The sequence below is a fragment of the Mandrillus leucophaeus genome, unplaced genomic scaffold (genome assembly GCF_000951045.1).
Source record: "Mandrillus leucophaeus isolate KB7577 unplaced genomic scaffold, Mleu.le_1.0 Scaffold352, whole genome shotgun sequence".
In the NCBI taxonomy this organism is placed as follows: domain Eukaryota; kingdom Metazoa; phylum Chordata; class Mammalia; order Primates; family Cercopithecidae; genus Mandrillus; species Mandrillus leucophaeus.
The window spans coordinates 1,261,352-1,284,249 of record NW_012103721.1 but is presented as its reverse complement, the minus strand read 5'-3'; the positions used below and the strand labels follow the sequence as shown (position 1 = coordinate 1,284,249).

General features: G+C 37.4%; 1 protein-coding gene across 3 annotated transcripts in view; it reads right to left on the bottom strand.

The window, feature by feature from the left end:
• NREP (neuronal regeneration related protein) overlaps positions 1-22,898 on the bottom strand; it is a 29,168-nt gene that overhangs the window by 5,226 nt on the left and 1,044 nt on the right. For 2 of the 3 annotated variants that reach the window (XM_011989391.1, XM_011989392.1), the window contains exons 2-4: positions 22,797-22,838; positions 21,427-21,487; positions 922-999 (exon numbers count right to left, since the gene is read on the bottom strand). In XM_011989391.1, coding sequence (XP_011844781.1) covers positions 922-999; positions 21,427-21,429 — 81 coding nt within the window. In that variant the 5' untranslated portion in view covers positions 21,430-21,487; positions 22,797-22,838. Of the gene's footprint in view, positions 1-921; positions 1,000-21,426; positions 21,584-22,796; positions 22,839-22,898 lie in introns of all 3 variants that reach the window. The other variant, XM_011989393.1, reaches the window with a different exon arrangement.

Genomic DNA, 22,898 nt, shown 5'->3' with positions numbered 1-22,898 from the left:
AAAGTGATTTAAGATTGTTTTCTTTCAGTGCAAAATGCCAGTTGATACAACCTCTTCAGTTTCTGCCTGCCAGTATAAGATAGGGAATTGTTGAGACTATTGAGTGTAAATAAAATAATTTCTTAAACATTGAAATACCAGTAATAGCTAGGGGAGGCCTCACCATTATCAATTACACTTATGAAACTTTCAAATAGAAATGTTATTTTCAGTGGATTCTGTTTTTCTTTATTAACTGCAAAATCAGTAAGTCATTAAAAAGTACACTCTTCCTGCTTGAGGTCAAATAAGTATTTACCCTAAGAGGCAAAGTTCAGTATCTACAGTAAAAACTGGTAAGTAGTTGTTGTTTGTTTCAGAAATTATGCTAAAATCTAAAATATAAATTTTACAAATTTTGAGGCAGAGAACTGCCATACCTAAGATGTCAGAACAATGAAACCATGTTTATAAAAAATGGTTTTTAGGCTTAAACATTAGAAGAAAGACATGTAACAGTTTTTTGGTCTTCCCTTTTGCTTCATGGATAATCTTATCAGACCTTCAGACTTCATTAGCAGGCAATTATGTCATCATCTTACACTTTTAAGAAATCTTTTAGTTTGATCATTGTATTTGAGTTTGTCTAACCAGGAATGGAACAGATTTAAAGCCTGTAAATTGTACATTTGATAAACTAATTCCATGTTTTAAATGAAAATTTTTTATTTATGAAGAAAGGAAGATAATGTGAACTTTATAAGTCAGAGGACTTTATGATATTTTTTAAAAGCACATTATTTCCAAGGTCATCATAGTATCAGATTGATGGATTCTTATAGCAGCCTATAATGGGTATTAAAATGAAAAAGCTCTGATATTTTAAAACAATTGTTTCAATATTGAAAATAGTGTTAACAAAATGGCATCTAGGGATCTTACCTTAGGAAGCCTTCCGTCCATGTTCTTGTTTGGAAATGGTTCTTGACTGACCCAGACAAAGAGTTCTGGGTAATAAACCTATAGAGACACAAAAGCACACACATTCAGATTAAAAACAGGATCTACTCTGAAACTATATGGGAAAACCTTAATGAGCTCAATTCTCCTCAATGGTCACTTATTCCCAACTGCAACTTAGAGCACTGGGGAAACCATTAACTCTTTCAAACTCTTAGTGTGCTTCTGAACATACACTACACTCAGGAGAGTTTCAGCTTAATGTCTGCCAAGATTAAGTCCAATAAATCAGAGATATCAATCAATGTTATTTTTAGCAGGCAAAGTAGCAGCTTAATGGTATGTCTGGCTGAGTGCACTAAGTCACCAGGGAGGTCTAACTTTCAAAGGATTCTATGATAAGTATCCTTGCAAAACTCCATCAAACACTGTTAAGGGTTATTCTGATCATTTATTAGAAGGCCAAAGATTATGAACAAAATAAAAGAGGAAAGAAAGCAGCAGCCCAGATTCTCTCCAAGTCCATGTGGCCAGTGACAACACATTCTGCCCAGCTGCCTGAAACAGCCAAGTGTCTGAGGGAGGGGCGGGAGATAGGTGTCATCACCATGAATGATTCAGAGAATACTAGTTGATGAATTTGGTGGTGGGAGGGGGTGGAGCGAGGGAGTGGAACTGAGTAACTCTTCTTTAAATATACAAAGGATGATTAGCATAAGGTTGCCGACCAGCTGTTCTCCATCTTCAGTAATGACAGGAGGGGGGAAAGGACTTAAAATTACAACTAAGATTTGGGTCAGCTCTAAGGAAGAACTCAGCATAAGAATTGTTAAATTACTAAAAGAAATTAGAGAAAAACTGTGAAATCTTCTTTAAAAAATTTAGAAACAGAATCCAGCAACCATCTGTCAGAGCTAATTCACATTTAATACAGTCCTGATTGAAAGCAGAGTGAAATTAGGTAAGATTCCCTCCAGATCTGCTTCTCCACATTCTGCAATAAATAAGCTTCACATTTAATAAACAACAATTAAGAGTCACACCTCATTAACAGATTAACAAACAGACTTAGATGTCTGTTTAGATTTTGGTTTTGGAAGCCCTAATTGAGGTAACCTAATCATTGAGTTGACTGTAATACTTGGTATACCCCAATCAATCCATTTTGTCAGGAGATCTAGGGTAGGAAATATGGATGGTTAACAGTGTTCACTCTTCGGAATAATTGAACAGTAACTATCTTTGATCTACACCAGTGACATTTAGAGCACATCCTAGCTTACAAAGCAATTTTGCATACATTACTTAATTTGTCCTGATGATAAGCCTATAATATTGGTCTTATCATTAAACAAATGAAGACACTGAAACTCAAAAAGGTCAACGATTTGCCCAAAGTCACACAGGCAGTGTAGGGTAGGACTGAAACTCACACTAGGTTTCCAGATTCTAAACTTCAGTTCCTTCCACTATCCTGCTGCCCTCACATTATCCCAGAATGCAAATCGCCTACCACCACTCCCTCAAAATTACACCAGTCCACAGCCGCCACCCACGTTTGGGTCTTAAAGAGAGCTCATTCTGCAAGAGCTGGAACTATTTTCTTTTTGGACTGGGTCTAGCTTTCTGAGCCACGTGGTTCCCCCCACCCCAACCACCTTACTTTTCCACATATTTCCTCTCCTCTGCCCAGCTCCTTCAGAAAGTATTCCACCATCTGCCTTGTTTGGGACAAGCAGCCACTTCTGACATTTCCTTTATCCAGGAATGGGTGAAGAAAACAAAATAATCTCAAATACACAAGCTTTTTTCAAGACTTATAACAAAGTCACAGCACACAAAAGCCCAGTTTCGGCTTAACTTGAGGGCACCCTAAGTTTGAATCTACTGTTAAATTCACTTCATATAAATGGATATAAAGTGATTACATTTCTATATTGCCACTTTAAAAATCATATTTTAAGTACAGTCTTAAAATATTAGTGAGAAATTAAGTTACACTGGAAACCAAAAATGTTGATAAAAGTACATACAAGAACTTTGCAGGCATAGGAAGCAATGAAAAGCAAGGTCAGGTAAGTGTTGTCATTCCTGTGTTCTTGTGCTTTTCTGGGATATTCCATTTTATCGAAATGACACTGCTTTAACATTTAACTTCCAAGCATCAATACTAAAAGCACCCAAGTCTAATTTGTAGGGGAAAAATAGCTTGCCTTTCAGAAATTATTACACCTATTTTAACAATCTGTTGTTCCAAGAACTGTCCATTTGCTTAAAGGAAAAAAAAAAAAAAAGCCAACAACTTTTGCCAAAGAACTTGGGAACATGAATATCCAACAGCAAAACACACATGACTAAGGAAACTTTATCGCTCACTTCATATTTGTTACATTGACGAAGGCATTTTTTTTTTTACTATTAGGCATTTTTAGCACATTAGGCATTTTTTAGTATTTGAATCATAATCATTGTATACTTTTAGAAAAATGAACGTTACTTTGGCCTTGTGGTAGTCTTCCAATCTGCTTCAAAGTCAGAACCTTAAGCCAAAAATGGCAGGGACAGAGGAGTCTCAGTTACACTCTTAAAACCTGCTTGGCTGGTGTCTAAGAACTCAGCATATCCCTAGACATAGTATCTAAAGGAGATATTTAAACTTTTCATTTTTTTTAAGCACAGCTAGTTTTAAGAAACAGTGGTAAATTACTGGAAACAAATACGATCTATCTGCATTACAACATTGTTCTTTCTTATACCTGCAGTATTTTCAGACTCTAAAGTGAAGAGCTTCAGAGAAAAGATCGATTGACAATCATTAATTACCTTTGCTCTCAAATGATTCAGACCTGACCTTTGGTATTCCGCAAGGGCCTCAACTTCCATTCCTTTCCCAGAGCTGGATGTGGAGAATGGGTGTCCAAAGCAACAATCATTTGTCTTTCTGTCAAAAGCTGTCTCGGTTTAAATGTACTGTATTTTCTCTGCCGCTTCTTCTCATCGGAACATGTTCTAGTCTACTCACCGGGTTCTACTTCTGGCAGTCAGAAATAGTGCCACTTTTCAATTTCATGTCTCTTACCAACCTTTGTGCATTTATGCAGCAACAGTTCATGAAATAGCTGCAAAGTGCTGGACACTGTTAGGTTCTGGGGATTGCAAGAGAAATAGACTTCCTGCCTTCTAGATGCTCAAGTCTGGGGGTAGGGAAGGTACAGCAGGGGTGATCAATCCACAAAAATCTACTTTTAAAAATGTGTGTTATGGGCTGCCTTGTATCACCTCAAAATTCATATGGGGAAGTCCTAACCACCAGTACCTCAGAATGTGATTGTATTTGGAAACAGGATCTTTACAGAGGCAATTAAGTTAAAATGAGGACATCAGGGTGGGCCCTAATCTGAAGTGACCCATGCACGTTGTTCTAAGAAGAGATTAGGACACAGACACACAGGAAAGACCATATGAAGACACAGGGAAAAAGACAGCCATCTACAAGCCAAGGAGGGAGGCCTCAGAAGAAACCAACTCTGCCAACATCTTGATCTCAGACTTGGAGCCTCCAGACTGTTAGAAAATAAATTTCTGCTGTTTAAGCTGCCCAGTCTGTGGCACTTTGTTATGGCAGCCCTCACAAACTAAACACAATGTGCTTTTTAAGGGCAACAACAACAAAAATGAATATATAGGTTATGTCAAATGTAATTGTTGCTGGAACATGTATCAACAGACTAAACAATAAACAAAACCAACATTTAGCGTAATATCCAGTAGTGCTGTCAACAAAGGAAATGGGGGTGGCAGTGAGTGCATCTGGGAGGGCATTTGATGGCTGTCAGAATCAGCCAAGGAAGACAGAAGGGTGAGGGATAAGTGCATAATGAGCTCCATGCAGGCAGGTGGCCCTGTGGCCAGGAGGTCTCCCTGCAGCTCCCAAGGGTCACAGCAGTAACAAGACCCACATGAACCCATGAGTTTCTTAACTAGTTCAGAATATTAGGAACTGACAATGACCCCATGACTGAAGCTTTTGAGTGCTGATAATATGAGGATCAGAAAACTGGTAAGCTGATCCATCTTTCTAGAGTCCATCTGTGCTTGCTGAACTGTAAGGCTGCCCATTCTTCTTGGTGCTCATCAACTGACACTCCAAACATGGGCACGTGGCTGATACTGCATTCCATTCATTCATTGTCTGAATTCAAGTTTGTGTTTTTCATGAAGACCAATTAACTTTCTTTTTGACACTTCATTGAATTCTCTATTGTTGTTTCGGTGGTTTGCATCTCGAAAATTTAAGCGTTCTGGGTATGGGAATACCTCAAAACTGTTGTTTTATTAAACAAACCAAAGTTTGCATTAATCTTCACAAAAAGTATGTCTTCTTTTAAAACCAGTTTTTCAATGTATACAATAAACAATTGTTTTTGCCCAAATAAAATCCTCAAAACCCTCTAGAATACTATTCTTCCAGAAGTCAATTAGAAAATCAGAAAAGCAAATCATACCTTCAACAGCTGAGAAAACAAAATGCTAGTTAAAAAAAAACAGGTAGGGGGAAGGAAAATTTTGTTACTTTAATTTGGAGAATATGCAACGGTTTTGTTTGAATTCTGGTAAAGTTTGAGTGTTTATACTTGTCACTGAATATATTGGTTAATGCATCTTTTTCTGTAATGCTATATTTATCTCACTGACAATTAGGTTGAAAAACAACAGAACGTCATAAAGAACCACAGTGGTTTAAAATACACTAATCATGACATGTATTTAGATATCCTTGAGCAATTCTTAGAAAAAACCAATTTTATGCTTTCGAGTATAATTAATATACTTAAACCCACTATATATTTAAATATTAAATGTGCTATTTCTTACTGATTCTCTTAAATGTACTGATAGGTAAGTTACAATATTCTATCACAGCATACAAATTGCAAATAAAATACTCAGGGTTTTGTCCCTCATTTCCTTCCTTCCTCCCTTCCTTCTTTCCTTTCTTTCTTTTGAGGCTTGTTTTACTCTTTGGACAGTGCATCATGAAAAATAACTGCATTTTTTAAAGGCTATAATTAGCTTACCAGTAATTATTGCTTAGTATAAACTATTATTAATAGCTGACAACTAGTGCTCCAAATTAGAAAAATGAAATGTAGGAAAATTCAGAGACCAGTCCTCCAAGGTCCTAAAAAATAGCAAACTAGATTATTGCTTAAATTATTTTTCAAACATTTTTTAAGCTTTTCATTTCAAAATCTGCTATTTATTTTTCAATGGCATGGTCCACATACAGAATCAATCTAAAAGTTCTCCGACATGTTTCCTATCACTTCTACTACACTGCAGGTAAAATTTGAATCATATCTACTTATTACTTATTTCTAAGTTTGTATTTTCCTCTGTTCATTTACTGTCTTTATCAATATTTCTTTGGGGGAGACTTTTCTATGAGAATGATACTTAAAGGCAGGGTTATATCTTTTTGCAGAGGCTAAATACACCACACACATAAATGCTGCTTACTTCATTAGTTAACATACATTTTCAGAAGTCTGCCATGAAAGTATGTTGCATGGTTTGGCTGTTAAGGACCATAGCTGTAATATTATTCTTTATCCCTGATGGGGTCCTATAGGGTTAAAGAATGCACACATGGGTCCTTTATAACTTAACAGGATGGGTATCTATCTCCTGCAATTAGGAAAGCCAACTAGGGCAGCAGGAGTCCAACCTGCATAATCAATCCTTTCTGCAGCAAAGGGGTGTATTTCATAATCTTTCTGCCAATTAAATAGTATGTGTCTGTATGTGTACATGTTTTATTCTGCCTAATTGGCCAGGAGGTTGTGAAACCTAGTACTGTAATTCAAGGAGAATTCATGTGCATATACATACACTTCCTTTCTGCAAAAACCCTTTGAAGTGGTGCTATAAAGAATCTCCCTCAAAAGCCACTCTGCTCCCAGGTGTTACTGGTCATATGAGAGGGCCAGATGTAAACTGAAACCATAAATGAGCTACAAGGATCATTTTCTCTGAACAACATTACATCAAAGATTAGATGGTGCCAAAAGATGATGCACTGTGCTGTCTCTCTAGAGATGTAGTCTTAGAAATCTGCCTAACCTTGTGAATGCTGCTTGGAGAAGCAGCACACAGCGGGGAAAACATGTTGCCACTGGAAGACAAAAAGATAAACCCGTAGAACACTGGGCCCTTCAAATGATGTATGTAACCTCTGCACATTCTGGAAAGCAGAATAAAAGTGTTGGGGCTTAGGTTGGCAAGTATTCTGGCTTGGGAGCTAAATGAAACATGCACTGACCTAATTTAAACACACACACACACACATACACTGGAGCTGGCTGTGGTAACAATGGGTAATTACAGAGTATGCATTATGAACACCCAACTACTGCACTCTATAGTCATAAACGCCCTCCTGCTAGAAAGGAAAGGCAAGCCTTTGTGGCTCCTGCTGCCACTCCTTGAGTTTCACTGCCTGGTAAGTCCTTAACATGCACAAATAGAGGTTGGGGGAGGCAACGTGTTTCAATAAGGAAGACAATGATGGCTCACTAATTGGTTAAACCCAATGGCATTAGCTTTGCTTCGGGTGCATATTCCCACTACGGGCACAGAAAATGTTCATGTTTTATTAATATTATGCCACAGATTATGTTACTGTCCAACATTACACGTCAGGAAGGCAAAAGATTTATAATTCTTGATTTTGTGAGTTGGGGTTTCTGAAACAAGCTTTGCAGACTTTAATAGTGGAATCCTCTAAATTCACTCTGCTCATTGTGAAGCCATCTTGAGAGGCCACTGATGAATATGTGGGAACCTGACAGCTGTGGAATTTTATTTCTAGACTTTAGGCAGAGAAGGGAAAAGGAAATCTCCTTGCTGGCAACAAAATGAAAGTGTTTACATGTGAAATTAATCGTCAGCACAAAGAGTTTCACAGTCACTCTGTTCCACAATGTAATATTCTGCTTGTTTGGCTGCTGAGTCTTTTAAAATTTTATTTCTAAGAATAATAGCAAAGACTTTCAAGGGGGGCAAAAAATCAAGTCAGGAGCCAGCCACAAAGGTTAACAAAATTACCCGACTTTTCTTTTTCACCACTACTTAAAACCGTTCATTACGTGAGTTTTCTGGGCTTTGAGGGTACATGGTTCAAGGCCAGGTGCAGCAACGGCCAGCTAATTCAAGCATAGTGAACACGGAGGTCAGCTGCAAACATTTATGTTGTGCAACATCGTGTTCCTCTCATTCCAGCCCCATTCCTTTCCAATAAGAGCACATTTAGCACAAAGCAATCCACCTAAAGACTCCATAAATCCAAAAAAGGGAGTCACTGATCGAGGAATTCTCAGATTTCTGCCAAGGCACCCTCCCTTGGACTGGAGGTCAGCCTGGTACAGTAATCAGAGCCAAACTGTGGACTGGACTCAAGGAATTAAGTTCAGCACTTCAAATCTTGACTTTTAATGGGCACTTTTTCTTTTCAGCAATGAAGAGAAAACAAAGTGCAAATGGCTGGTAACAGCCCAAAGTAAACCAGGAGAAAAAGTAAAAGAATAAAGCTTGGATACAAATCTTGTATTATCTAAGAAGCGTCTTTCCAAACAATGTGAAAAAAAAAAGCAACCTTTTTAAAACTTGGTTTGAGATTACGCAGTTGTGAGTGAACAATAAGAAAACAAAGGCCACAATACAAGATAGTTCTTCTCTTTAGCAAAGAAAAAAAAATCAGCCTTTGTTAGCTTGCAGCAAAAAGGCCCCTCAGGCATTTAAGCACAGCATAAGCTTTTCTTTGCCCCCGTGACCTCAAGAAATATGTTAATTCAAGAAATATGTTAATAAAATCTTTTACCTCCCTGGAGTGGAACCAGAATAAATATTTACTTAACACATCTTGAGTTCTAAGTCTGGACCACCTTATTCCATGATATAAATTAGTTTTAATTTGTAACCAAGAAATTAGGACTATGACATCTTGTGATGTTTCTCCTACTTTTAAGATATATTAAGAATTAAAAAAGAAAAAACTTGAATACTAATTCTATATTATGTCCCAACACACCAAACTGCACTTGTGAATTTTAGAACGGTATTATTCACCACAATTGAGAGTAAAAGCTGTTGATATGCTTTCTAATACTAGACATCTGGAGTAGCAGTGCTTTTTCCAAGCACATTCCAAGGTTAATAGGAAACATCTAGACTTGCTTTTATTAGCTGGTTTGAATAATTTTAAGTATGCTATGCCGAGTTTCACCTTCAAATAACTATATGAAGTTAAATTTCTAGTCTGCAAGAATGCTATTTTTTCTTTCCTTCTGTCCAAAAATTACTGTGCTATCCATTAAAATCTCATGAAAATTTTCCCCCAACAAGATGAAAGAATAATTATTCAAAAATACGATTTCTTTTGTTAAAGCCTTCAGTTAAGGGCTGGTAAGTATTTATTTAGACGTAGGACTTTGGATTTTTCTTGGTCTGGGTGGATGAGATAGCTAGTTGCTTTGAAGAGTCTGAAGATATTTCAAAGCATTCCTCTTGTTGACATGTGCAAGACAGCTTTCCAGAAAGTCTGCATTTTCTCCCGAAGTGCTCATTCCAAAAGAAATTATTCACTCTTTCCATCAATGTACCCTTTTCTACTGGTAACTGCAAACCCTTCAGTATTTAACTAAAGTTATTTCACAGTTCAGTGCTTGTCTCGCACTGTCCTGGTCATTTAAAAACTGGTATCTCTTCAATAGCAAATAGCATCATAACAGATCACTAAATTTGGAGGGAAAGTGGTTTCTATTGCAGAAGAATGTAATTAAAATTGGTGTAAATCACAGGGTACAGAATTCTTATCTGGTAAGAATTCTGACTTTTTTTTTAAAGAAGAAAAAATATATCCAGATCTGTATCAACATGCTATTTAAATGCTCAGGACAAAAAGAGGCCACTAAGAGGCTTCCAAGAAAACTGTCAGAAAACTAAAAGTACAAGAGGAATAGAATGGATATGCTTAGAATGGATATGCCCCTGCACATCACCTGGGTTTTCAACCCCTCTGGGTGGAGCCAAGTCTGATTAAGTAGAGGGCTTCTCTCTGATGAGGGATTCCGTCAGGCAGTACCATGTGAGGCAGAGAAGACTGAAGGGAGGCGCTCCCAACCCAAACAGATGTGTTTCAGGGCTAGTTGTCACCAAAGAAACACAGGCTTCAAGAGTTGTGAAAATATCTGCAAAAAGAATGCCAAACTAGAGGCTTAGGTTCCCTAGAAAAAGAATCATCGGTAGTTTAATATGAAAAAGGTAGCAGTGGAAGCTCAGGCCTTCTTTCCAAATTCTGACTCTATTCTACAACAAGAGAAGACCTCAACCACATATTTTTCCCCTCAGTCTTTCTTCCATTGTAAACCAAACACCACAACTATACCTCTCCAAAAGAAGGGAACTATGAGCAATAAACAGGAGTAGTTGGAACCCACAGAGACAGAGCATGTACATTTGGGAACCCACAGCTTTCTGTAGAAATGCATAATACAGTCCACTATAATGTTTTGTTAACTTTAGGCATGTTTTCCAGGTGCACTCTTTTAATCTTCACAATGGTACCGCATATATAAACCAATATATATCTAAAGCGCTGGCAACAGGATCGGGCACATAAGCAGATCTGTGTTAGCTACCATTATCATCATCGTCACCATTTTACAGATGAGAATAGCGAGGGAGAAAAGTCAGGGAAGCTGCCGAAGGTCTCCAGTGTTCATGTGTTGCTACAGTTGTGGAGGAAAGACCAGTCTTAGAGTAACAACTTTGACTTGGCTACATTAAGACTTTGGATCTAATTAAACCCAAGCAAAGTAGGAATCAGTTTTTTTCTTTTTTCAATGTTCCCTGGAAGGAAATGTCCAGCACAATATAAATATAAATATGTAGCATCACTGCAGCTAATAACAGAACGCATTTGCTGAGAAACCAAGTTGTTTTATATGACCCCCAAATGAACTCTCAAACAGTTTCTTCTCAGATGGCTACCAATGGAAAATCTAATTCAGTATAGAATTCTTGACTGTCTACACTGGCACAATCAATTCATTCTTTCATCAAATGCATTTGAAATCCTGTTCACTATAACTTTGCTTTTTAAAATGTTAACTCAATTTAAAAACAAACTAATTAGTTAAAAAATATTTTATCAATGATCTGCAGGCACACAAACCATATACTGCATAAAAATATGAAGCATTTTTCTTCCTTTCAATTGAGGAAGAAAATAAACACTTATCAGACAAGAGAGACAGGTTAAATTCAGAAAGAAAAATAAATTTAACCAGACTCCACTTGGAAACCTTTAATTAATGTATTAGAAATCCAGACAGTTCTAAAGACGGACAAATGTAAAGATGGAGATGGGGCAACAAACTAATTATTAACATCCTAAAGGTATCAAATAGCAAATAATTAGGTATGCTGTATTTGATCCTCATATTGCAGGTAGAGTACTGTATTCAATCACAGTCAAAGATGTGGTGACCCTCAGACTTCATCTAAACAACATAATAGCTGATAAATTTAGTAAAAATTCACAATGATTATCAGATGAATTGTTTCTATGATGCAAAGAACAAATTTAATTGTATTTCTGATTAAATTGATTGTGCCAGTGTAGACAGGCAAGCCTCATATAATAAAGTTCAAAAAGTGGTTCTCTTTTTTTTTAAAAAAAAAAAGGAAAAATAGGCTTAATAAAGATTAAATGAAAAGATATGGAGACTTGTCTCCCAGACCTTGATAACAAGATCAGAACAATTTATGATTCTATTATCAAGAAGTGAGAAAAATATGCAAGGCCAGGGCATTTCATGATATATAATTAGACTCAAGACTCCACAGGGCAGTAAGAAATGGAGACTCAGTTCTGGTCCACAGCATCCAGGCTTTGGAAAAGTTAAATCTAAATAATAAAGGACTAAAATTGTGAAGATAAGGGCTCAGAGATATGGACAGAATTTCTGATCCTATATTAACTAAATTGGCTAGGTATATAATCTAAATTATCTGGTCAATTAATAAAGAAATATTTACTAAGTATTTTCTGCAGGCATTGAATATTTCATAGGCAGTTTTTAATCCTATACAATTAGCATCTTATCAAAGAGTAAGTCCCATTAGTTTGGGCTGGAAATACCAAATTACAAAGAAAATACATTTTTTTTTTTTCAAAAAGATTTTTTCTTTTTTTTTGTTTTTGAGACGGAGTCTCACTCTGTCACCCAGGCTGGAGTGCAGTGGCCGGATCTCAGCTCACTGCAAGCTCCGCCTCCCGGGTTTACCCCATTCTCCTGCCTCAGCCTCCCGAGTAGCTGGGACTACAGGCGCCCGCCACCTCGCCTGGCTAGTTTTTTGTATTTTTTAGTACAGACGGGGTTTCACCGTGTTAGCCAGGATGATCTTGATCTCCTGACCTCGTGATCTGCAAATCCCAGGAAGTCTATTCAGGAAAGGGGTGGGCTAGTTAATATGACGTATCTATTCAAATTCGAATTCTGTTAACAACACAACTGGAATTCCGATATTGCATGCTTTTAAACAGTGGGTACATTCCCTGAACAGCAATCATTCTTTAAGCTAGTATTAACTGAGTTCCTCCAATGCAGAAGGCACTAGGTTAAGTGTTCAGCCATGTGCTGCCTAACCCACAGGACACTGATCTACTGACACTCAACAATATCTGTCAAATGAGCACAAGAACAGACTTTGACATCATGGTCCCAGTGAGCCTTTTGGGTAGCTTTCACTAGGATGACTGAGTGGGAGGCATGAAACAGTACTTCGTGGAGGGAACAGTTAATATCAAACCCTTACTTGGGTCATGTTTATACGCACCTTAGTCAACAAGTTTTATCCATATAAATACTGACTAGCTTTCCCTTGATACTCTGAAAGTTGGCTGGCAAAGCAGTATCTTCTCCTGATTTCTACTCTTTCCTGTCCAAGAATAAGTTCTATATCAGACACCAACTTTATCCAATAAAAGTGTCCTCAAAGTGCCTGGACCCATTTTAAACAAAACGACTTTTGTAGATTTCTCCTTGTTCAGCCACTGGACTGTAGTACTTTTCCCTGCTGGAATTGTATCAAACTCAATTCAGCAGGAAGGCTGTTACCTGCCCCAGTAATCAAAGGACATGGTGTGTGATGGTGATCTGAGTAAGAGCTGGGATGGAGGAGAGAAGAGCTGGAGCTGGCAGCCACAGCAAAACTTCTGTGCACATTATGAGTCTCCCTGTTCGTCTCCCTGTTCTTTTAATTACCTATTGGTGAGTCTTTGGCTCGGCATTTTTATTGGCAACAACTACTTGGCTATTCCCCCGTCCTTTCCAATCAATGGCTCTGGTTCCCAAATTTCAGTGAAAAGGGGCAAACAGACCTTCCTTTCATGCCACATTCTCTTATGTATTTACTCCTTCTCCTTCTTGAATATGTTATATTTGTATTTTGCTCCATGAAAATGAGGAACATTGAACCAAGCAGTCTAAAATCAGAGATTTAAAAAATCTTCAGCTTGATTATCATAACACTTTCAAGGCAAAAAGCTTAGATTAGGAACCATTCTAAGGTAATAATGGGCAACAATTTTACCTTAAAAGATTGCATTACCCTGTGAAACCAGGGCAGATTTGCTCTACTGTCATGACTGCCTCAGTCAGACTACTGAGACAAACTGTGCTGCCCGCTGGAAAAGCACCATTAATACCCTCATGCATAATGGCGCCCCACAGCCAATATTTTGGATATGATGTGTAGCACTAGTCTAAAGTGAGACTCCTCTTTCAGCAGACCATACCAACCTAGCTTTCTGGACTCTCAGGACCTCCTCTGCCTAAAGGAGTGCAAAAGAAAGGAACACAGAATTTAGGAGTTGTTTTTGTAGTGTGCTTAGATCTCACTTAACTCTTCCTCCTTACTTCCCAAACATTTGAGCCTTCTAAAATGTTCAGTGAGAGGCTCTTTTCAGTAGGAAATTGTTCATCAGTGTATGTTCATTTTATTTCCTGGACTGCCTTATAACTGAGCTATCACAGCAGTGCAGTGTCCGGCCATAACTCATTGTAGACACCAAAGTGGGCCACCTGGTCCTGCCCAGAAATAGCAGATTGTCATGTATCCATGACCACTGACTCATTCATTTATTCCACAGACAGTTGTTGATCACTGAGGATGTGCCAGATCCTAGTTAGGTATGGGAGCACAGATCAGACTGGTTCATGGTGTAGGGTCTATTCCAAGGTCTCATTAGGAAATGTCAGTGAAAGTTAGAGTTTCCTTTCACTTTGTAGAAAGAGAACACCAATTTCTCTATGATTTTGCTACTGAGAGTTCTCTCTCAGTAATGAAACATCTCTACATCTGAATTCACCATCCCACTGATAGAGGAAATGGAAAAAAAAGAGGCATTACAGTCTTAACTGCTACCAAAAAGGGAAAGGTGTTGCTCAGTTATTAAGTGGTCAATATTCTTGTATCACGTATACAAACTTGGAGGGTAGAAAAACATGCAGAAATAAGCCAGCCGCAAGAAGAAAGCTAAACGCGTGATAAGTATACAGAGGAACATAAGAAGGTTCCTGTTGGATGTACTATGGTGAGTTTCAGAGAGGAGTTGTCATTCTAATTCAGTTTTGAAGGATGGCTTTATTTTATCAGGAGGTGCATTCCTTCTAGAACCAAGTTAAGCAAAGGCACAGAAGGAGGGAATCCTGAGGGCAGGTTTAGAATAAGTGGCCTGGTCCCTCTAAGAAAATATAATCCACTATAGCTAGAAATAAATGATTAATTAATATAGTTCCTGGCATATCTGTCAAGCCACAGAAATAAAACCTAGGAAGTTCTAAACATAGCAGGTAAAAAAAAAAAAAAATTACTTGAAGGTATGAGGTGGAGAAGGCATAAAGAATTCAAGGAGCAATGCTTACCTATGTCACTTTTACTGAGAGATTTACAGACAAGTACCACCTCATCAGAAGGGGTTAAAAGAGCTAGTCACATCATTTCATGCTGAAAATCTTGCAGCTGATGTATTCTAAGGTAACATTCTGTGCTGTTAATGAGATTGCAGGGAAAAAAAAAGTCCCTCTTGGACTTGGCTTTCCTCGATTTTCATGTATCATGTGATGAGATTCCCTTTGGTTGATCACCAGACTACTGACTACATTAGTAACAGCATGTAGGCCTCAAATTGTAAACAATTTTATTGTGATGACATAAGTGTTGGCTTCCATTTTGAATAAGTATGGTTAATCGAGAAGAAATGGAAAGAGAAAAGCAGCTGGGTACGTGGGGGTGCAACTGATTAGCATATGCCAGCACCCAGTCAGTCTCACAGGAGGGAAGCATGATCCTTCTATCGGGGAGCTTGCAAGTCAGCAACATCCTCTCTGCCAAGCAGACACTGCTGAACTTGCTGGGATCTGCCAATGAAAGTGCTGCCACTTTCTCAAGAAAAAGAAGACAAGCATGCTCCCTTTTCCCTTCCCAGTTCCTTCTAGCTAGAGACCGACCTTCTCTCCACCACTCCACTCCAGCCTAAGGCGAGTGAGAGGGAGCAATAAAGTAAGCTGTACCTTTAACCAGAAAGTGTAAGTGAGTGAGTGTGTGTGTGTTCTTTCCTGTTAGGCACAATCAAAAGGCAAAGAACCTGAGACAGGTTGGTAACCTGAGTGAGAGCCCTGGGCCATCTCTAAGATGCCTGCTCAGTGGCTTCTTATTGCTTAGCACATCAAGTCCTTGACTTCTAGGTCTAGTTTTTGAGGTCTGTCCTTGACAGCACAGAGGTCCTGAACAGGGAGGAAGATCTCCCCTGTAACAGTAAAAAGGTATTATCCTCTCTTGCAAGCCTAACTCTCTAATGCACTCCTTTAATCTGGAATACTCCTCTCTCTCATCTAAATCTACCCAAATATTCTTAATTCTTCACTCACTCAATATAAGGACTGGTCCTAAGTCCTAGAAATAAAAAGCTTAATAAAGCATAGTACTTACTCTCAAGGAGCAAATAGTCCACTTCTAGGTTTCAAATTTTGTGTCAACTCCAATCAATTGTTAATGGCATCCTGGAACACTGTATTGAGGATTTTGAAATCATACTCAGGCTGAATAATAATGAGTGTCAAGGCTGATTAGCAATGTCTCCCACAGGTATAAAAGTTAGTGATGGAGATAGCCATATATTTGCTATTTCTGGCTCCAGCTTAATTTCTACCTTCTTAATAAAAGTTAATTTTAACTTTTAACTCCAGCTTAATTTCTACCTTCTTAATATAAGTTTTCCACTATCCCCAATCCCCAGTCCTCACTAACATCACTCATACCATTTAGCACTAGATTATATTGTTTTACATTGTTAAGGATGCTGCACCTCACAGAATCACAGAAATAGATTCTACTGAAATAAGTGAAGGCTAGAAAGTTCCAATACTGGGAGTAAAGCTCCTCCTGGGTCCAGGCTGCAGGAAAGGCTGCAGGAAAAGCTGCTGTGAGCTTTAAATACCACAGCTGGATCCAACCCAGAGAGATGGCATCGCACCACATTGCCAGAGTGTGACTCTGGAAGCTGGGAAGGTTAGCCATTGCAAGTCACGTAATTTTGGCAAGTGCCACACCTTATGGTTTCACCGCATTTTGTTTTATCCCGTTAATAATGGAAAATAAGTTTCTGTGTAAACTAAAATTGCATTCATTTTGGCTTCCTACCTCTTTCAAAATAGAGGTTAAGGATACAAATTACTTCTAGTTTACAAAAACTAAACATAATTAAATCATTAAGAATGAATTTTAAAAATCCAACTTAATAGACGTTAATATGCATAGACCAAATATTTATTGAGCTTCTACCATATATTTAATACTTTACCAAGCACGATATGAAGTTTATAAAGCCTCTGGGAGCCTATAATTTAGTTGAGCAAGGAAAGAAATGCATATGATCCAACTAACAAATAATGCCATCCTGGTTAATACCATGATATTACTACTAAAAACTGAATTGATATTTAGAATTTAGCTGAAAGCCATGTTAATGCATAAGTCCCAAACCATTAAGGCTGTTAATACTTTTGCACTAATGGATCAATTTCAGGATCACTGCTATTTTTTTACACCACTGAGATGAACTATTCTTGAAGCTCTTCCTAGGTACAAAATATGTTCTAGAAATATGCATTTCAAATAAATTTACACCCAATAAATATTTTTAGCAATCATAATTCCTACAGATGTGGACTAAGAATTTATGATTAAGCTGCTATCCAGTACAAAGTACAGGAGTCCTTTAAAATTGATATATTGTAATATATCTTTATCAACCAAGATGACACAATCCAAGTACATTCAATATATTTTCCTCTGGTATCTTCAAATTGGATTTGCTGGTAAGATTTCCTTATCCCTAGTTTTTTCTTGTATAACACAGGAATTATACAGATAATTCAGGCAAATCCTTCCCACTCCTACACCACTCCAGCAACATTTTGAATTACCAAGATGAATCAGACAAAATCAATTTTTTGAGCATAATTATTCAGATAATTATTTCAACCCTCCATTTCACTTTGGCTATGGGGATATGGCCTTAAAAGACTTTCCATCCAGGAACAGCATTAATTTTTTTAAAAAAGGAAGGACCAAGGAAGTTACACTAAGGATCCCTAGTCAGCCCAGTGTATCTGAATGCCACATCAGGTCTTTAACTGACCAGGTAAATTAATACTTCAAAGTATAAAATTCATTAATAGCCAAGGATAAATTTGGATATTGCTCATTTGGTTTAGCAGAGTATTCATATTTTAGAAGTATATTTTCCTGTTTTAGAAGTATTCATCTCAGGACTTAAAAAGTGAATTTCTTCAGTGTATTTATGATGATCTGATTTACATCTTTTAAGAACTGTATCAGGTTAAAATGGAATGATACTCGGAACAGCTGTTTATTCTAAGACTGCTGCTCAAATACCGTTTCCTACCTGAATTATCTCTATAGCTCAAGAGGAAGATAGACTGGGCTTAACCCAAATAGACTATCCCTACTGTCCTAATTCCTCAAACGATTCCCAATTCTCCCCCTCACTGTTCACTGGAAACTGTGGTGAAAAAGACAGTACCATATAAAATTACTCTCTTAGGTACTCCTCAGCATCTCCACCATCAAGAGTCACTGAGCAATTGGTATATTTACATTCTAAGCCCAATGGCACAAGCTATGAATAGGATCACATCCCTCCCCAAACTTTGTCTTTTTCTTTAAACAAGGAAACCTTATGTTAATGGAGAGATTATTGAAAGAGTCTTCTTGTAAGCCCATGAATGCCACTTCACAAACTGTACAGAAAGCAGAGCTCTATGAATGGTACAATGGAGTCAACTCATCTGTTTTAAAAGCTCAGCATCAGTCTTAAAGAGAACTTATATTGTTCCAATTTCTAGGTCTCTGTTAAAACATAATGAGCCCATGCTTATGTCACTGTGAGTCCATGGCACACACACACTGAGAGGCAAGTTTACTGTGTAGAAGGCAATCATGTTGAAAACCAGGACTTAACCTTGACATTGGATTAAATAATTTTTTTTTCAAACTAGTCAATAGAATCATCTACTCATTCTGAATTGTTTTCTTCTCATTAACTTATCCAAAGCAAGTACCTTTAAAATAGAATACCTAAATAAATAGTAAGAACTCATGTAAAATACAATCATAGCAATTTAAATTTAGCAAAAAGACAAATGTAAATTAAAGAAGTGCTGAAGACTTAATATCCTACTAATTAAAAAAAAAAAAGTGAGGGTGGGAGAGGCATGGGAGAGGCATATTTACTAGAAAACAAAAAGTTGGAGAATGACTTATAGAAAAAAATGTTCCGTTCAACTAAGATACAGCAAACTATACTCAAAATTGACACTTTTAACAGTACTCTTGAGTTGCACAACCCCAGGTGCCACCATGTACAACTTTATGTAAATAGCACTCCCTGCAGTGGTGCTCAAGGAGGCCCATACACAGAACACAATGTGATTGGTGCTTCCTAGAGCTGCACGATTTTATATACATATGTATAAATATATATGATACAGAAGGCACTTGAGAATCCTTAAGTGTCTCCACATTATTGTAAAACATTATCATTTTAGGTATGTAAAAAGTCTAGATATTGAATCACTGTGTTATGAATTCTAGAATCTACTAGATAATTTCTTACGCTAAAATGAGCTGATTATAAATTTGTATTTGAAATAAGCCCTTTACTAAATAGGTTAAATATACTGAAATTAGATCTTCTTTAGCATTTTAAATTATGTAACTGGAAATGCAAGTTTAACAGGAAAGCCATGCTTATGTATTTTCTAGAGGTGTCAGGAGTTAAATCTACTGCTTCACTGAAAGCAGTTTCTATTGTATGTGGGCTAAGTCTTCACTCTAAGTAAGCCAGTTACAGAGGTCCACAAAGTAATTCCAGTTTTAATAAAGGAAAGAAAACTAACTTGATTTTGCCAAAAGGGAGAAAGAGGAGATACAAGACACCTCTAGTATCACTTCTTAAAAAAAAGAAAAGTGAAACTTTTTTTTACATTAATATGTGCAAAGACTTTTAAGATCTAGACTTTCCGGAAAAAGAGAATTGCTAGAAAGTTACTTGGAATCACCCACAGACAATAACTGTCAGTGGTTTCATTTCAGGCAATGGGCTTGTGCCAAAAGGGACTGACATCTTGATGAAAGGATCACCAAAAAGTTGTAAGAATTTTTTCATGAGTAAAAATCCTTCCCGGAACAACAAATTGTGATTTTCCATTCTGCCACCATACATAAACGATAACTGCAAAAAAATTAACATGTAATAATAATTTCCATCTGCTTTTCTGCATTCAAATGGTTCCAACTTCCACTCTCAGCTTTGGCAGGCATGCTTACCTTCTACAAAGCTCATTCTACTTACTACTACAGAACCATGATATCTTATTCTTTGAGCTTGATCTATAGAGTTAGTTTTGGCAGGGTCAGTAGTCATATTTATGTTTAAACTGGTCACCTGACATATTGCAACATACATGAACCTTTGTGATCTATTTATGGTCACAGAAAGTAGGTAAGGTTCTGAGATAAAGAGCTTGGAGGCAAGGTGATGTGGCCAGTCACAGTAAAAAAAAAAGTAAACACAAATACTTTACAGCAGTTGATTTTATTACCATCCTATTATTCTATGACAACAGCTAATTAAGAATTTAATATGAATTTAGGAACCATTTGCACAAAATCCATTGATTAGCTTAATTTTATGTTCACTTCTTTCGTCTTTCTACCTCAAGTTCCTTAATTTGATCATTTTCAAACAAGGTCCATGTGGTGCTTTGATACCCACTTGTTGAAATGGCAAGTGAGGCATACACAAAAAATAAAACACTTGTTAATAAAAATCAAACTGAACTCATTTCACTGCCTGATTCACTTTCCTCCTTGGAAGCTTATACTTGGGTTGTTCTCAAAGAAAACATCAAAGATATCAGATTAAATTTTGATTCATTAAATTCCACCCTCATTTCAAAGAAAAAAAAACCTAAAACTAAATTTGGATATCACACATTCTAAGTGACAAAGAGGTGTTTTAAAGAGTATAAACATCTGCAGTAGGACACGCTGTACTTCACTAAAAAGTTTTATGACATTTCTATTATTTTTTTTTAGTTCATCTTATTTCCAAAGAGGAAATTTTTCATAGATGATTAATACACTTATTCAGCTGCTTTTAATGTGTATTCCTTCTGTTTCTTTAATCAGTAATCAAACATTAAACTGCATTCTCTGTGGATCATAAGCTTTGTCAGAAATAGTTATACTTTTATTTAGAGGTTAACATGCTTGACTTCTAAAATTGAGTGCATGTCTCTCATAAATGAAGTTATAAATCAAGAAAAATAACAGTAATTGTATTTAAATAGATGGGGTACATAAATATAAAAATTCATCCTTTTCATCTATATTGCTTTAAAGGATAGCATATGCAGTAGCTGTTGATCAGGGAGACAGACTCCTCAGTTTTGGATAAGTTCGAGCTAGCTCTAAGACCCAAGGCTTTGTTTGAGCCCTACTGCTGTCACCACCTCCTTGCGTGTCACAACACATCACTCTTCTTAAAGAACCGAATAGTTTCTGTTGTTCAAATTAAAGAAATCCTCACTTCTGAAAGAGGAATTTTAGTTTTCTATTCAAAATAACCGCAAGTCAAAAGAACTAATTTGCCACATCCAATTCACATAAATTGCTGTACTGCAACGCTCCCAGGAGCTGGAGATAGAACCTTTTAAAGGTCAGATGGGGTGTAGAACAATGAAGGGTTGAGGCGGATGAAGATGGGTGGTTGATATTTATATGTAATAGATTGGTAAGAAGTATTGAGAATCTCCTCTGATGACCAAGTCTTACCATTTTGAGAATCTTAGTCTTGGGCTTCTATTCTCCCTCTCTTCAGTCCAGGGAGACCAACCTGCAAAATATGTTTAAATACAGTAGACACATCGCCTCACCACAGGTCAGCAAACCAAAAACGCCTCTTTAGAGGCTACAGACGAATAACCATTTTCTGTGGTTAACATAAGTTATATGCAAATTATTGTTAACTACTGGGATTTCTAACAGAGCTTCCCAAGTGGCCTATAGGCTTAACTAGGGGACAAAGGAATCCCTGGTACTTGGCTTTGCAGAGTCCTGGGCTATTCTTAGTGTTTAGTTCATCTTTAAATTGCATGAGTTCAAAAGGTTTAGCAACTTAAAAGTAGAACCAAGTGATAAAAATAGATTGTTTTCTGGCTGCTCTTTGTTCCCAGACATACTACTGGCAGTATATTTGCAATCAAGACGACAGAATAGGAATCAGCCTTCCACCGTGTAGTGTAATGCCTCAGAGTGGATATTTTTGGAAATGGCACTGCATTACATAACCTTCCGTGTTTAAAAAAAAAAAAAAAAAAACCCCTACACGGCGGGGGGGTGGGGGGGGAGTCAGGAATATACACCATTTGTCCTTCTCCCTAAACCAAATAAACATTAATGCACATACTGCTGCAGTGATTTACCCTCAACCTTTATGTTATCAGAAGGCAGCTCTTTTGTTAACAGTTATGACAAACATTAAGATGAATGGAGAAACTAAAAGTTCTCAAAAAGGGTATCATTCGCTCTTAGAGTTTTCCTATAACGTTATTATAGATACACATAAATGCAAATCAGATTATTACCATCACCAAGAAGAAAACAGTCATTTATTTTTAAGGCCCTCCCCCCCAAAGTTCAACTGCTTTACAAGAAAATGCAGAAAAAAGTGCTGCAAGATCGAATGCCTAAGAAGACCCTCGGAAGCAGCAGCATTGAAAGAGTGATCAAGTGTAAGGACGGAGGGGCACAAATTCATTTTATAAAAGGGTTGGAAAAGCTTGCATGCACCAAAGTGCATTTAATGCAAAGAAACACAACAGTTTCTAACAATGCTTTATGAGCAAGAAGAACAAAATTAACCATACCAACAAGCACAAAACCCCACCCCTTCCCAAAAGAATTCATTTCTCCCTCTAAACTTGTGCATTTTAGAAAAAAAACCCAAGTCAAATTCCAGCCTGAATGCAGCACGACCAAAATGCCAGAATTTCTCCAAGGTACACGCTTCAGGTCTTTAAAATTTAGAGGGAAGAAGCATGAACTCTGCAGGGTTGAAGGGTCCAGCTAAGAGCAACGGCAAGGAATCGACACAAAAGAGAAAGCAGCGCTCCCAGCCGGGGATAGGAATGGCATATACTTACAGACAAAAGCCCCGCTCCCTGTTCACTCTCTCCTCTCTACACCTGAAACACAAATGTGGTTGAAAAAGGGCAACATGCTAGAAAGACAGCTTGGGGGGGAGG